The 17,180-nt window shown below is 32.2% G+C and overlaps 1 protein-coding gene across 1 annotated transcript in view; it reads left to right on the forward strand.

Annotated features, from left to right (window-relative positions):
- The first annotated feature begins 309 nt into the window (after positions 1-309).
- The window catches only part of LOC124106576 (U2 small nuclear ribonucleoprotein auxiliary factor 35 kDa subunit-related protein 2), a 35,945-nt gene continuing 19,074 nt past the window's right edge, over positions 310-17,180 (forward strand). Inside the window, exons 1-9 of the mRNA XM_046464254.2 lie at positions 310-682; positions 1,143-1,222; positions 2,422-2,497; positions 4,878-4,986; positions 5,312-5,395; positions 9,765-9,883; positions 12,612-12,825; positions 14,985-15,040; positions 15,785-15,894. Of these exons, the coding sequence (XP_046320210.1) occupies positions 642-682; positions 1,143-1,222; positions 2,422-2,497; positions 4,878-4,986; positions 5,312-5,395; positions 9,765-9,883; positions 12,612-12,825; positions 14,985-15,040; positions 15,785-15,894 (889 nt within the window). The 5' untranslated portion in view covers positions 310-641. The remainder of the gene's footprint in view (positions 683-1,142; positions 1,223-2,421; positions 2,498-4,877; positions 4,987-5,311; positions 5,396-9,764; positions 9,884-12,611; positions 12,826-14,984; positions 15,041-15,784; positions 15,895-17,180) is intronic.

Raw genomic sequence — 17,180 nt, forward strand, 5'->3', positions numbered from 1 at the left:
TGCTTTGAAATACAGGCAACCTGTTTCCTACCATTCTCCACTCAGATATCTGTCTTCCCTCAGTCTAGGCTGAAAGGATTATGTTAGGAACAAACCTTTCCGCAAACCATATTATCTATATAAGCACTTCTTCTCTGCTTCTCAATTGTAAACTTGTTGGAGACAAAGGTTCTAATTTAGCATCTCCCGGGGTTAAGGTGGTTTTACAGGAGACTACTGGAGCAAAGAGAAGGAGGTGGAATCTGGAGCTTTGTCCGAGTAGCTGATAGGTGGAGCAGAAGGAGGAGGCGGAGTTTGGACAAATCTAAAGGGTGTCAGTCCCTCTAATGGTGGAGTTTTCGTGAATAAACGAGATTAGGGGAGAAATAGGACTTTAACCTCCTGCTAAACAGCCTACTAGAGAGTGAAGGAATATAGTAATACGCTGAGAAATCATTGAGGACTAAAGGATTACTTTTGGAGTGCAATAAACGGAGTCTGGCGGAATTACGGTTTTGCCAGATGCCAGCGGAATCTCCGACTACTGGCCTTTGCTTCCACCCGGGCTGAGACCTTGAAGCGCCAGCTTTTCCGTTCTCCAGCTTCTCTCTTAATCCCACCTCTTCAGGCCACATCCTGGTTTCCTAAACCGTGTGTGTCTAATGGCGGCGTTGGTGAAGATGATTTTTCCTGAGAAAAAGAGGTAAGAAATGAGGTAGATGATTTGGTGAGAATGGTGGTCGGAATAGACTGAGCATATATTTGGAGAATGCGTAGGCAGGAAAGAAAGAGAAAGCAGGTAACTATGAGCAAGTTTCTCACAACACGTCCTTTGCGCCCAGATTTTACCGGGATCTCTGCCCTCCTTGTTGGAAGGAAACGTTGGAGTTGGCTTGCCCTGGGCGTGGGTGGGTGAAGCGATATTAGGTAGGTGCATTGTAATCAAAACATTAGAGATCATATTTCCCTCCTGAGCACCCCAGTGATTTCCTAAGAGGCGCCGAGAGGGAAGCTCCGGGGAACAGTGTGGTAGGTATGGCCACTTGGTAATGGAGATATGTCACCACTATTAATCTGTTAATTTATTAACGTTAATCTAATTAGTGGTGATATCACCATTATTTTATATCTCATATATATGCGTGTGTGTGTAATCTTTCCAGCCATAAAAAATACAGAGCTTCCCTGAAGAAACAGAAACGAAAAAAACGTCGACAGGAGCTCGCTCGATTGAGAGATTCAGGTAATTCATTGCTTATCTAACTGTGTGTGTGCCCTCTTACTCTTTGGAATTTCAGGTCCAGAGTCAGAAGTAGTCAAATAAGTATCTGATGAAGAATAGATGAGGCTTCTCAATCCTAAATAAACCCAAGAAACGATTGCCACAGAAAGAAAGTCAGGATGATTCATCCATGCATCGTTCATACCTATTCGTAATGTATCTAATGTTTTAAATGCAAGTAATATAGAGCTAACACTCTGTCATAGAACATATTTATGAATGTTTTCCTTTGTAAAACTAGCACTGGTTGTGCGTTTTCTCAGGTAAAATGCAGGAAAGCAGGGAGCTAAAACTCCAAACCTGAGTTTTTGTGTTCCCACCAAAGAAAAATTAAATGCAGACACTGAAAGTCATGCAAAAGCACTCTGGAGAGAGAATGAGTCATCTCCAAGCAGAGAATATCAAAGGTGACAGAACTGTCTCCAAATTTATTATTGTTTGATATTTACCAGGAAAACTGGGGACAATCTTCCATACTCTGCCAATTCAGGTGTTCAGTTCCTCCAGAAGGCCTTTATTGATCATCTCTGGAATTGTCACATGCACATTCTATTCAGGGAACTTCATCTACAAGTCAGTCCCATGTTAATGTGGGCACTGATCAGAAGTTACCTTACTCTACCAGCACTGGTAAAGGAATCTTCCTTCTCGATCAATTGGAGAGCTTATACCCATAATTCCTAACTTCACATGAACTTCAATGGACACTATCAATAATTAGTCTTGTTTATTCTTTTTCTCTTGGCATGTTTTACAAATAGCTGTCTCCTTTTTTTTTTCTGCAGATTATCACCATTTGATTTCTTAAGATGGTTTAAAGAAGGACCCTAAAGTAATTTAAAGAACACTTTATGATGTTACCTACATTTTACTGCTAATTGCTAGCTGCTACCTAACAGTGTGGATGTTGTATGTTTACTCACATGGCAATATGTGTTAAGGTTTAAGTATAAGCCAGCATGACATTTAGTTTACTATAAAACAATATATCTACAAATAAGATCAAATTTGATATTTGGAGAATTTAATCTTAAGGAGCAAATTTAGAAAAGTTTTTATCATCGTTGTAGAGAATAACAAGTTTATGTGTTAAGTATTTGAATACTGAAATATTCAAAATTTTGCAGCATTTGGTTTAATAAACCTTTAAATTCTCTCAGAATGGTTAAAAACAGAAGAGGAAGAGGAAGTCTTTATTGAAAAGCAAGGAGAAGAAGAACTATTGGACGCAGAAAGGTTAGCACTGATTCAAAAATTAACCATCTAAGGTATTTTATTTGAATTTTGTGGAGTTTTTTAATTAAACATTTGAACAGTTTGAGGAAAGTGAAGAGTAGGGGGTTTACAAGCATGGGTAAATCTAAATTGATGCTCATTTTTTTCCTCAAAATACTATATAAATAATTGTTTTAAGGGAAATGAGCTTAATGAAAGAACTGTTCTCTTTTAATACTAAACAACAGCTGAGTCACACCACTTAAGTTCAATGAGGATTGAGTGAATAATGTAAGAATAGGCCACAAGAAGTCATTATTTAGATGAGACCTTGATAAATTTACTTATTTATACATAGTGATAAGACTGTCTTTGGTATAAATCATATAAGTAAATCATACAAGTCAAAGTAAATGATTTGACTGTTTAATGCTTGTCTTCATCTTCTCTAAAATGAAGAATCATATGTAATTGTTTTTTTATAAGTTTATTATATGCCTCTGAATTATTTCTAGGTACTGTATTTACTAATTTTCTCTCAAAGGTTTTTTTTCCTCTTATTAATGATGAATTAATGATATTATGTTTCAATTTATGTTGTAACTTTGAAAAATCAACTTGGTATAAAAAAAAGTGTACAAAACATGTTGCTCATTCTGCACAACATCAAGTATTTATATTTCTAGCTAATAGGCTAATAGTAGATGTTATTATTTACCCAAAGTATAAATGCTTTGTAAAGAGTGGTTCTACCCTGGTTTAGGAAATAATGACAGGAAAAAAGTACATACTTTTCAAGAGTAAATACACAGTATATTTTTTTCAAATTTTTTTCTGTCTGCAGTTAATTGAAACCAAAAAACAGTATTTAAATACTATGGAAAGGGCTGGGGCTATGGCTCAAGCGGTAGCGCGCTGGCCTGGCATGCGTGTGGCCCGGGTTCGATCCTCAGCACCACATACAAACAAAGATGTTGTGTCCGCCGAGAACTGAAAAATAAATATTAAAAAAAAATTCTCTCTCTCTCTCTCTCTCTCTCTCTCTCTCTCTCTCACATCTCTCTCTAAAATATATATATATATATATATATATATATATATATATATATATATATAATGCACAAGGCCCTGGGTTTGATTGAAAAAAAAAATGATAGCATGGCTATATAAATAATCAGACAATTAGATTTTAAAAATAAATAAATAAATACTATGGAAAGATAGGTAAATTGTCTGAAAATATCTAGACTTAATGTACTATTTTAAAGTGAAATTGCATTTTAGTTTTTAATATTGTATTTTTTGTAGTCTAAAATTTATGTACAATGAATGTATATAAACTTTGAATTCAAGTTCTACAAATTAAATCCCTATGTGTTCTGTAGGTACTGCATGTATGCACATGAACATGTTACATTTAGTGATCTAGCTTATGCCATGGCTAAAACATGAGTTCTTGGCATTCACAGTTGGAAATTGTAGTTCCTCCTAATACATTTCTCTATATTCCTAAGCTAGACATTAAATCTTATTTTAATGAATAATATTACTAGTAATATTAGAGTTGTTATTAGTATTGAAAATAATTTAAAACACTTTATATTTATTGCCATCTTACTTATTCAGTGGAAAAATCCTTTCTAGATTCTAAATACTTACTGGTAAATAAAATTTTGAAGTATAACCTATGTTCAGAGTTAAGATTTACAATATTGTTGTCTTGGCCCTTACTATAAGTAATATCCCTTTTTATAATATATTATTTTTTACAAAAGGCACACTTGGTTGATTTTTATAACTTGATATCTTAAGACCTATAGCATTCCTTATTTTTAAAAAAGCATGACCACAGTATACCTTTATTTTCCTTGTTTCAGCAGATGAAGTATTTGGAAGCAAACTACAGGAGTCCCTTTTACTATGAAATTAGTAATTTAAAGCCCATTGCAAAAGAGTCAGATTTTTTTTCATAGGACTATAGTCCTAAAATTAAGACTTTAAAGACTTTAAATACATATTCAATAAGAAGTGTACTGTTTCTGAATGTGGAAACCTAGGTGTTCTTCTGAAACTCAATACCCACATTATTGCCATCCAAATATTCGTATGAATGGATGAAAAGAAGTGATAGTGTTATTTTTTGAAATTTGAACAGTACTGTAGCACATAAACATTTGAACCGAGTAATGATTTTAAATTACTATCCTCTATGAAGTTAGATTTATTTATGGTTCTTCCAAGAGTTCTATTTATGTTTGTTAGTTGTTTTTATTCTTACTTAACCATTCAAAGTGTTTTAATCACTTCCAAAATGTGACATATCGCTATTATGTGTGTTTATGTATATTTTTAAATTAATGACTATTTTTTAGATTATTTGATATTATTGTTACATTGATAGGCAAAACTTACATGAGGAATGGTTGTTAAGGGAACAGAAAGCACAAGAAGAATTCAAAATAAAGAAGGAAAAGGAAGAGGCAGCTAGAAAACAGCAAGAAGAACAAGAGGTATACCACCAAATTTATTTGCCAGTTAACTAAAGTCATTTCTAATTAATGTTCACAATGACCTTACCACATTCAAAATTGAATGTGTTAGGGCTAGGGAAGTAGCTTAGTGATAAAGTGTTTACCTAATATAGGAGTTTAATTACTAGTACCAAAAAATTGAACAAATAAATAAAATAAAAATGGAATATCTTGAACTTTTTTTAAAAAAATCAAAAACTAATGTTATGATTACTACTGTTACATTTAAATTTTAAATTTATTTGTTCTATAAATTAAATGTTAATAGTGAATCTGAAAAAACTTTTTTTGTTTCCATTTGGAGAGAAAAATGAAAGAATTGGAAGAACAGCTGAGAAAAGAGAGAGAAGAGGAAGAGCAAAAACTACAGGAGAAAAGAAAAAGAGAGGTGATTGCTCTCACAGGAACAGACACACTGCGTATCTCAGAGTGTGCAGTTGTCTGTGTTGATGAATCTGAAGCTATAGGCATGTGAATGCTGGCAAATTTTGTCCTTTGTTCTATTTTGTTTTTACGTATTTTTAGTATTCTAATCTTGACTTTCTTTCCAATCTGTAATTAACAAATAATCACATTTAAGAAAATTATCTGTAAGTTGTCCATATGTTATTTTTCATATCCTTCAGGATTCCAGGGTTGATATGGCATATTTTCCCATGTCCTTATGGAATATCTATTTTTTATCAATGTATTGTAGTTTCACATAACATTGGGTTTCATTATAATCATATGAACATGGATTATAATTTGCTTCAATTCAGTCCCCTGTATACCCCTTTTTCTTCTCTGCTTCCTTCCCATTTTCCTTCCTCTGCTCCAATGGTCTTCCTACTATTTATTTAATTTTCAAAAATTAGTTCTTTACCAACATACATAAAGATGAAATTCACTGTGGTATATTCATAAATGTACATAATTTAGTTTAGTCAGTTTCAATCCAGTGTTCCTGCCTTTTCTGGTCCCTTCTCTTTTCTCATCTATCCCCTGTCTCTGCTCTACTAATTTGCCTTCTATTTTCGTTGGGTTCCAATCCCCAATCTTCCCACATCTTTTTTTTTTGGTCTAGTTTCAATAGATGACAGAAAACATTAAAACCTTGACTTTCTGAGTCTGACTTATTTCATTTGATAACATGTTCTCCAATTTCATCCAGGTATCATAATTTTATTCTTCATTATAGCTGAGTAAAACTCTGTTGTTTATATATACCACATTTTCTTTATCTTAATGATCTATTTCTTTCAGAAATATCACGGTTCATCTTTCTAATTAGTTTGTAGTTTCTTCTTAGTGGCTTATTTTGAATTAATTAATTTTATGATTAACTATGTCAGATTAGTTTCTTTAATATTGTTTTCTGTAATATTTTCAGAAATATGTTTTCTTATAATATTTTTAAGTTTGAATACTGCCAAGTTTCAAGGATATCACAAGCCATCTTTCTTGACTCATTCATCAGGATGTAGCTTTATTATAAATTACTAAGTTTGACTACTGCTAAATTGAACAAAATTTTTAAGTTAACCATCTTAGTGGGAAAAATGCATTTTATTGCGGTGTAGTCATGACAAGTTTTAAGCAGCTTCATGAAATTTTTTGTTGTTGTTGTTACATGGATTCATTAATTTCAAAGCAAATTTTGGGCACCCTTATTTTCCAGATGAGGCAAAAACAACAAAGTTTTTTTAAAAACCAAAAAGTTTTTTGGAAAAATCTCATTTTTACTAAAAAGGAATCAGTTCCCATCTTAACAGAAAAATGTTCTTCAACTGAAAACTTTCAGGTGTTCCTATCTTAACAGAAAAATGTTCTCCAACTGAAACTTTAAATGCTTTATTTAAGAAGTCTGGTGAGACATGAAGTAGTAGATAAAATGAAATGAATTCAAGGTATGTATAATGTGTGCTTCTGCTGTGTGCTTGTGAGTCCTCTGAGTTAGCTTTCTAGAGTCAAAAAACAGATCATTTTAAATGATGTTAAGAGGTGTAACAAATAAATAGAAGATGATAGGATAAGATTGATGGGCCAAATAATTCTTTTCCTAGGAGATGATTTGAGCTCACACTCAAGTTCAAACATACGGAAGAGGTCAAACTGTGGAAGCCAAAAGAATGCCAGGGTGCTGAAACCTAGAAACCAAAATAGAAAGGGCAGTGGCATAGAAGGAAATCAAGAAGGGAAAGCAGGGTCAGATTATGCAGTGTTCTTGGTATTTGAAGGAAGAGTTTGGATTTTATGTAAGTGTGAAGAGAAACCATTGTCTAATTTTTATATAGGAATGGGAAGTGATAATCAAATCATTTATGCAGGAGTGTAAATATGATCACTTAAGTGAAAACTGTTGCAGGTAGAAGAAAATAGATTCTTCATAGAGTAGTGCTCAATATTAAAATAAGTGCACATATTTGGCATATATTGAAACAGAGCTAGTATGATTCTAGGTGTGAGTTAAGGGACATTAGAAGGAACAGAGACCAAAAAAAAATTGTACTCTTAGGTTGTTAGTATGAAAAAAAATGAGCAAATGGCAACCACATTTAATCATTGGGGCATGTGGGTAAGAAAAGAAGCAAGAATAAGAATTCTGTTTTAAGTACATTAAGTTACAAAGGATTCTTAGGTAACCAGAAGAACTGTTCGGTCTTTTATTTAATATATGTTTTAAGCGGGTATATAAAGGTAAATTTCTTTAACATAATTTAAAATGTTGAAATGTCAGGTAGAATATTACTGGCAGATGGCAGAATTCCTTTGCCTTATGAAAAACTTTTAAATAATCTCATAAACCGTAATTACTACTGTTCATACCACATTTTAACTTCTGTTAAATGTTAATTATGCTCTAATTAACCCTGCATTTTATAGTATTCACTAGTATGTCATCTACAATATTGTTTTAATTGCTGTGGACATTGAACATTTTTTTTTATTTATTCATGGACCATTGTATTTCTTATTTTGAAAATTTTCTGTTTGGCTCTTTTGCTCATTTGTTTTTGTGTGTGTATGTTAAGTTTTTTGAGTTCTTTGTATAGAATGATGGCATTTATTGGTAGAGATTTTCTCCCATTCTTTAGACTCTTTTCACACTCTTTGTTTCCTTTGCTCTGCAGAAGCTTTGTCTTTATGGCATCCCACTACTTGATTTATTTCATTTTTGTTTTTTTAAAATTTCTTGAGCTTATAAGTCTCATTAAGGAAGTTGATTCCTATGCCAATATATTTCTTTTTTAAAGAAAACTGTGTTTTCTTTAAGTTATTTGGGGTTTCTGGTTTAATTCCTAAGCCTTTGATTCACTTAAGTTGGATTTTGTGGAAGTTATAAGAAGGGATTAAATTTGATTCTTCTACGCATGAATTTCCAGTTTTCCTAGCACTGTTACTCATCCATAAAGAAATGAAATGGCATTTGTCATGAAAAGGATGGAACTAGAGAATATCATGCTAAGTGAAACAGCCAGTCCCCACAAGTTAAAAATAGAATATTTTCTCTTGCTATGTAAAGATAATACAAAATAAAGAATTGGGAAAAGAAAAATAGACGGAAGATCACTAGAAAAATAGACGGAAGATCTTCTCTTCTCATTAGAAGAGAAGAATTCAAGGAGGGAGGAAGGATGGAATAAAGAACAGTAGAATGAATCTGACCTAATTTTCCTGTATACATATGTGAATACACCTTAGTGAGACTCACCATCATGTTCTCTACAACACACTAATCAAAAGCATAAATAAAAAAATAAACTTAGTAAATAGCAAAAAGATCAATAGAATAGAGTGAAGGAATAGGAAGTACCAAGGCTGAATTAGAAAAAGTTATAATCCCTTCTTATTTTTATAGGAATTAATCCTATTATTGTTTTAACTAGAAAGAACCATTAAAAAGAAAAAAATGAGAATGTGGTATTTATGCTTACATACATATATACTGTAACTGAAGTGGTTTGGGATTGTAATTAAAATTTGTAAGGTGTGCTTCTTTCCATTTTTATTTGGATAAAAATTGTCAGCTACTTACTCTTTTTGGAAGCTTATAGGAAGATCTGTGCTATAGAAAGAAAATTAAAACCAAAGCGTTATAGGTGCAGGGTTTTCAACATTGTTATACATGTGATTCTTAATGTGATAAACTTTCACTAAAGTGTCCTTTAGTCTTATGTTTATGCCATTTGTAAGAAGCTATGCAAAGATGTTGGAACAAGCTAAAATGAGGTATTTTAAATACCTGCCATTAAAATTTTAGACAGATTACTGTTTTTTGGGGGGACATGGCAGTTCCAATAATGTTTGTTTTATGATATACTATTTAGATCATGTCATCATATCTGGAATTAATTTTATGGCTTTTGAATTTATACAACTACCACCACAAAAGCTTATGGGTAAACAAAAACAAATGATACTGAATGCTTAAACTATTTGTTAGCAATATCATATACTAATAATCCAAAGTGGTCAGTAGCTCTGATTCTGGATAACTTCTTTTTTCAGTTGTCCTTGGGCACTTTTCAGAATGGATGGACAGAAGGGAAACTTTGGTGATTTTCCTGGTTGCCTAATAAAAGAAAGTGACCTGAAACCAAAGTAGAAATACAGCTCTTATGTTTATGAAATATTCATTGCCTGTTGTAACCTAAATGTGGATGTTTTTAAATGAAACCATTTTTATTTTTGACAAAAGCTATTTGCTTTGATTAGAAACATTTAGTCTTTCATGGGTTTTTAAACAATCAGTAAAATTATGATGTTTTCAACAGATGGAAAATAGTGACACATGGCAAAACCCAGAACCACCCACCAATTTGAGATCAATGGAAAAAGATCAAGCTATTTGTCCATTTTATAGTAAAACAGGAGCCTGCAGATTTGGAGATAGGTAAGTAATTTTGTTTTATCACAACAGAATGATGTGATTCAAAATATTGGGGGTTTTGAGTTCTCTTTTGAGAAAGATACTTCTTGTTAAAATGGCTTATCAGACTTTTCAGGTATTATATCTGATTTTCAGGTCCAGGAATGAATGCTTCTGTTTTCCATCACAGGAAATTTCACCATCACAATAAAAAAGTATGAAAGCAGTTTGAGTTTTTTGTCATTTAGGTGATGTGTTGTGAATTACAATTCCTTGACATTAGCAGTTAGGAAATCCAACATCATTCCTTCAGATAAGTACACTGTTCAGTGACTACCTGCAAATAATTTCTGGTTGTACATTTTGTAGCCTTCACATTGGTCATGCAGTAATATATATGCATAAAGTAATAATGTCTGTAATTCCATTATCCTTCCTATCCCCACATCTCCTCCTCTCTCCTCAGAGACTAGAACACTTTTAACTTGGGATTTTTAATGTTCTCAGGCAGATAATGATTGTTTCTTACCAAAAAGAATGAGTGATAAAATTCTGGCAATAGATTTTAAATGTTTCTCCTATGGAAATTGTATAAAGACATTGAGTAAGAAGGTGGTTATTATCTTTGAGAGATGTTTTACAGCCGTGGGATATATACCTTTCATGAGATTATTTCTTACACAGAACCTCACTTGTAACCTAACCTTAGTATGCAGCAAGGTGATTATTTAAAGGACAAAGTAGTGAGTACTTCCCTCAAAAAGAAGAAAAGGAGAATAGTTAGCTATACCTGAGGTGTCATTTGAATACCCATATCATTTACTGGCAGCTGTGGGTGAAGATGATATCCAACTATGTGTTTTTTGCAGAATGATTTGATTGTATATTTAGAGTATAGACAAATATCATGCTCTAAACCAGTGGTTCCCAAACATGGTTTACCATCAGGACTGAGAAATCACTTCGATAATGTGGGTTTCCTATATGTCTGATCACAGTCTATCTAATTTTAGTCTAAGAATCCAAGAAACCTCCATTTTTCTCAAGAATCCCATGGGCTTAGTCCCAAATGAAAGCTTTTGATTGTCTTCCCAGGTATCTCTCCTCTTAGCTGAAATTTTTCATAGGATCCCTGCAGTTGGCCTTTTGAATACAGTAAGATTATTAGTTCTAGCTATGGTCAAGTAGAAATTTTCCATAGAAAGGAACTTTGTCTCTCCTATAAAATTTGACACCTTACAGACAAAGATCAAATTAATTCTTAGTAAGAATTCTGCAAGCAGAATTTTAACCCTATTAAAATGGTTATTTGTTTTATATTGTACATGGTACTTTTACTATTTCACTTCATAGCAAACACAGTCAAATAAGGTGACTCCTCATTCTTCATTCTTTCCTGGGGTTTGCTATTCCTGAGAAGATTGTTCACAATTTTTAGTAATATATCTTAGAAGTCATTTGGAAAGAGGAAATTTTACATCATAGACATTGAACATTTCTGAAGTAGGCATAGTATAGGCAAGCATTTTGTATGCATTATCTCAGTAAATACATTAGTATACATTACAGACATGGGTATGAATTAAAACATTTCAGAATCATTGTTTTTGCAACACTTGCCCTTTATTGCTTCTAGGTTTTTTCCTTCCTAAATTATATGGATGTTTTTTCCTGAAGTTTTTGTCTTACCAGTTATTTTATTATATTTTAAAATAACTTACCAGTTATTTTATTATATTTTTAATCAAGGAAGAAAAGCACATAACATAAAATATTCTGTCTTAACTATTTTTTAAGTATATAGCTCAATAGTAAATATAGTCACATAATTGGGCAACTAATATTTCAAGCTGTTTTATATCACAAAATCAAAACTCTGCACCCATTTAACAATTTTCTATCCTTCCTCATCCTGTCCTGCAACATGTTTAACGAGAAGACTAATCAGAAATTTTTTATTTTCTTGGAAGTTTAAACTACTTTTTTTCCTCATTTTATTTTAGGAAGAGAAACATATTTTTAAAATAAGCTCATGTCATGAATAATTTTAATTCCTGCATAGCTGAATTAGCTCAGACTAGATACAACTGAAATTATGAAAATTGTTCTTCATAATGTTTAGCTATTTTTATTAAATTCAAAATGTGTTTTATACCCTGTATTGTATATTAACTTTAGTCTCTTAAAATCTGGCTCTTCCCCTAATTCTTGGTTAGTTATGCATTTCAAGGCCTCACCTTTCTTCTTTCAAAGTGGGATAAGTATTAGCACTCAAACTGTCCTAACATCTCAGAAATATCAGAGGAAAAGAAATGTAAAAATTCACGATAACTATTAAATATTGAATATAAGATTAAAATACCAAGTGTTTTCTAGATTGTCTTCTAAGTATGTAAGTTAATTGAACATTGCATAGAATCAGGATTGTATTATTAGTTCTCAGTTTCTTCCCAAGAGCCCAATACGTGACTCCACAATCAGGTAATACAATGTATTTTTTTCCTCCCTGTAGTTCAACATATATAAAACTTGCTGAACTTCATTCAGTAATAACTGAATAATAAATGAACTTAGTTTTCATTGCCAACTTGTCATTTTGACTAGAATAAAGTGTTGAAATTTGGCATCTGAGCATAGTTATTGTAAGATCAGAAGAGCCGAATTATTTAAATTTTTATCTCAAAATGTAATGCAAGTTTGTGTGTGATTTTTAAATACTGGACTAGTGAATTAGGTTTTTGTTCATATGCAGATGCTCACGTAAACATAACTACCCTGCAACAAGTTCCACCCTTCTTATTAAAAGCATGTTTACAACATTTGAAATGGAACAGTGTAGTAGGGATGACTATGACCCTGATGCAAGTCTGGAGTACAGTGAAGAGGAAACATACCAGCAGTTCCTTGACTTCTGTGATGACGTGCTACCTGAGTTCAAGAATGTGGGAAAAGTGATCCAGTTCAAGGTGGGCATATGCATGGAGTGGATTCATATGCCTCACCCTAAAGTAACTCAGTGCACAGAGTTGGGTGCTGTTTAACTGGGTATAGCTAGCTATGTGCTAATATGTGCCTAGCCAAGGGTCGGCACTCAGGTACTCAGTAAGTATTACTTCTTTCTTCTTTTCTTCCTCCATTCTAGCTTATAATGTATAAGTACGTGAAATCACAAATGTATATTAGCATCTTCCTAAATGCTAAGGTCTGGATTGGAAATGACCTTTCATTTATTTAAGACCTTTGTGCTTCATCTCTCAGCTTTTGAATTATCTTCAACAGGTCTTCTGCACATAGTCATTCGAGTCTTTACTTAGATACTGTACATGACAGGGAGCTTCCTTTCTTCTTCTGTAGGTGCCTCACCTACAGCTTTGGTATTTGAATTGTGACTCTACTTTACTCAGTTTGTTAGTTCTAGTTAATAATGTATGCCTACCAGTCCTACCCAAAGTGCATGTCTTTCTTGTAGAACCAAAACAGAACATAATCTTATTTTTCTTTTATTTATTTTCCATATTGAACACAGTGTCTCAAAATTATCCTGGCTTGTGATACTTGCTAAAAGGGAGATATCTAAATTACATATGACTGTTTTAAAATGATGTCTAAAGCTGGGTTAAGCCATATCAAATACCTGTTTCTCTAGGAACCATTATTTGAATCTTAAGATAGTCAAACCTCTTGGGGCTGGGAATACAGCTCAGTTGCTAGAGTGCTTGCCTCACATGCACGAGGCCCTGAGTTCAATCGCTATACACAAAAAAAAAGATAGTTAAACTTCTTAATCTTGTCTAGGATTTGGTCAGATCTGAACGTAATTGATTTTATATTAGGAAAGGAAGAAAGTGTCATTTAATTGGGAGAAAAAAGAACTAAAGCTATAAAATATTTTTCTGCTATTTGGAAATGACTGTAGAAATTTGAAATAATCAAAACAGGAACTGATAATTCAGTTTTTAAGAGACTCTCACATTCAAGTTTGTTCTACTGATTTTAAGAAGTTTAAAACTTCTTTTATATGAAGTTATTCTTTTCTCCTAATCTTTTGTTCTCTCATATCTGCCTGCCTTAATGCTGCTTCTAAGCACAAATGAAAACCACACTAGAAGGGTCTAATCACACAAAACATAATACCACTGAATTGACTATCCTATGCTGTCAAATGTCATTTCTATCTATTTCTTATCCAGAAAGATTACAACAATGGTCTCCTTCAGGTATCCTGGTTCTTCAGAGTGGTATTACTGGTACTTTCAAAGCTTAGGCTTGATTAAAATTTGCAGTTTTGTCCAATACTATTTTGTATTTTTTCTTTTGGTTAGAATCCTATGAGCTCTTTAATGTTATTTGCTAAATGTGTAGAGATTGGCAGCTATAAATTGAAGTCTTCTATATTTAATAAATTTTTAATTGGAAAAATTAGCCATGGAAAATTAATATTGGGCCCTTTTTCTCACAGCACTGTTTATTCATTAGGGTGGGAAAAAAAACTGAGTGCATGTTAGAAGAGAAAATATTATATATTGATAATTTGATGCATCCACTAGAAACTAGGTAAAATTCTTTTGAAAAGAATGTAAATACCATTAGTAAAATCTTAAGATATATAAATAATACTATATATTAAGGAGTTATTATACTTACACATTATAAATATACAGATATAGAGATATATATAGCTTATACAATGTATAATTTATATATAATGTATAATTTATGCCTATTTCAGTGTGCATGAATGTATTTGTGTCTTATCTAGTTACATGTATGTTTACATATGTATGTGTGTTTGTGTTTGGAATTGAAGGTAACTCTTACCTCAAAATGGAAAATGTTGGTGATAAATCTGGCATGCATATGAATTTATTTGTATTCACTGTGTGTGTGAAACATTAAGTTTTATTTAAAAATTAATGCAGTAAACAAAGATCAGGCAGGTGGGTCTGTAGTTCTACTGTACAGTAATGTGTGACAAATGTTAATGTTTGAGGTATGTGATATCTTTTTTATAATTTTTAATTGATAAGTACCTTGTGGAATGTTAGTCTGGAAAAAGTGCATTTGATAAATTTATAGTTTATTTTCCTTAGTTTTTAATGATGGAATATTTCACATTACTTCTTAGGTCAGCTGCAATTTGGAACCTCATCTGAGGGGAAATGTTTATGTTCAATATCAATTGTAAGTATGCTGAGCATAAATTTCTTTGTTTTCTCAAGGTAGTGTTTTATCTATTTTTGTTAACTTTTGGAATTTTTTTATTGGATATATGACTTTCTTAAGCACAGTTTTTTCAAATGCAAATATCAAGAGTTGATAGAAAAATGTATTTCATTTTTTGTGGATTTAAATAGCTTTAAATCTAATTCAGCATTCAATTATTATTTATATAATTTTAATAATCAAAATACAGAGCTGATCAAAGGTAACCAGAATACAGAATATAGAAGTACAAGTTAAAAGAGATTAAAGCTTAAAATAAGTGTTAGTGTTTCTTTGATCAGATAAGAGGACAATTTATGTATTATTGCTTTTAACTTGAACTTCTGTATTCTGTATTCTAGTTATTCTATACCACTCAATGGCAAACACATTTCTTGGCCACTTGATAAGAATAGTAATCCTGAGAAGTGCAAGTTCTAACAATGAAAAACACACGTCTGTAGTTTTGTTTGTTGACTATTTTTTACTAAAAAGAAAGTTTTCATTCATAAACCTGTTTGATGCTGGAATTTATGCAGAATTAGATGAAAAGGATCACTAAGTCAGTGTTGCATGTAACAGCTTTAGTGCTCTAACAGAATTTCCTACAATGTGCAAAAATCATTGGCTTAAAATAAATTAATAAAATAATTAGTAATAAAATTAGTTTATATCTTAGAACATTAAGATTTTTTATTTTTTTATTTTTTTTTTGCTTCAAAGAGAAGAAGAATGCCAAGCAGCCCTTTCTCTGTTTAATGGACGATGGTATGCAGGAAGACAGCTTCAGTGCGAATTCTGCCCAGTGACCCAGTGGAAAACGGCGATTTGTGGTAAAACACAACATGATGATTTTTTTCTAATTTGTTTCACTGTTGTAGAAAGGTGGAAAATGGTGATATGTGATAAATTATAACATCATGACTTTTTCCTAATTTATTCCACTAGTTTTCGTAGGGACAAAAAACAAATTTTTTTAATGAGGTATTTTTTTTTAAATTCCAAATTAATTATACATAGCTTTGGCTTCACTGTAAGCAGAAATCATATAAAAATCATCACTTTTTTTTTAACCTATATCAGATCTTGTGTGTCATTTTATGTAAGAAGTGACTGAGGCCAGTGTATTGATGATGGACCATGGCTGTCATTCTTATACCTAGCTCTTAGTGCTATATTTCAGAAAGCCCAACAAGCCACATTATTATAGTTCTAAAGGCTCCCACTACTTGGGCTGTTTTTGTTTTTGTTTTTCCCATAACCACCTTATCCTTAGTATGTGTTCTGTCATTACTACAGACAAGAAAGCGTAGTAACATTTCTACCCCAGTCAACACTGACTCATCAAACAGTGGCAGTCATATCATAAAATGAAACAATTCTTTGCTGATAGCATCCAGCAATTTTGATGTTCTGATTTTTAAATTTCTGTCAGGCCAGTACCCATGATGGGAAGAGATGAAGCTCTGAATGTCTTAGGGGATCTTCTCTAAAATTTCTCTTTTGTTTCTTTGCTTTATGCTCCTCTTCTTAAACTCTGAATCATATCTGGGGTTTAGCATCTTGTCTTAATAGATATTGCCATTTTAAAAGCATTTTTTAAAGGGGAAGGAGGAAAATTTTAACAGGAAAACCTTAAGAAACCATTTCAATTTAAGTTTAAAGACTTGAGGTTGAAAGGAAAAGATCTGTTTTATTCCATCTTTTGTCAATTATTAGTTCCATGTGATATCAACAAGAAGCTTTTTGGTTGTTACTTTGACTCCCTCAAACGAGATTATTTCTTTTTTTTTTAATTTTTTTTTTTTTTTAGTTGAAGATGGACACAAGATGGACACACATTTATTTAATTTATTTATTCATTTTTATGTGGTGCTGAGGATCAAACCCAGGGCCTCACATGTGCTAAGCAAGCATTCTACTGCTAAGCCACAACCCCCACCTCACTTTTTATTTTTCACTTTTTATTTATTTATAAACTGCTTTTTAGTGATAAATCATCTAAACACTTTTTAAATGTGTAAGTCTTAGAGCTTTGAATTACAGTCAGAGTTGTGTAAGCTAGTGTTGGCTAGCTTCACTCTATTAAAATATTTTTATCTATACCTTTTTTCAATTA

Source organism: Marmota monax, unplaced genomic scaffold (genome assembly GCF_021218885.2).
Source record: "Marmota monax isolate L192 unplaced genomic scaffold, Marmota_monax_Labrador192_F-V1.1 WCK01_AAM20220418_F8-fsc00260, whole genome shotgun sequence".
NCBI classification, from domain to species: Eukaryota; Metazoa; Chordata; class Mammalia; order Rodentia; family Sciuridae; genus Marmota; species Marmota monax.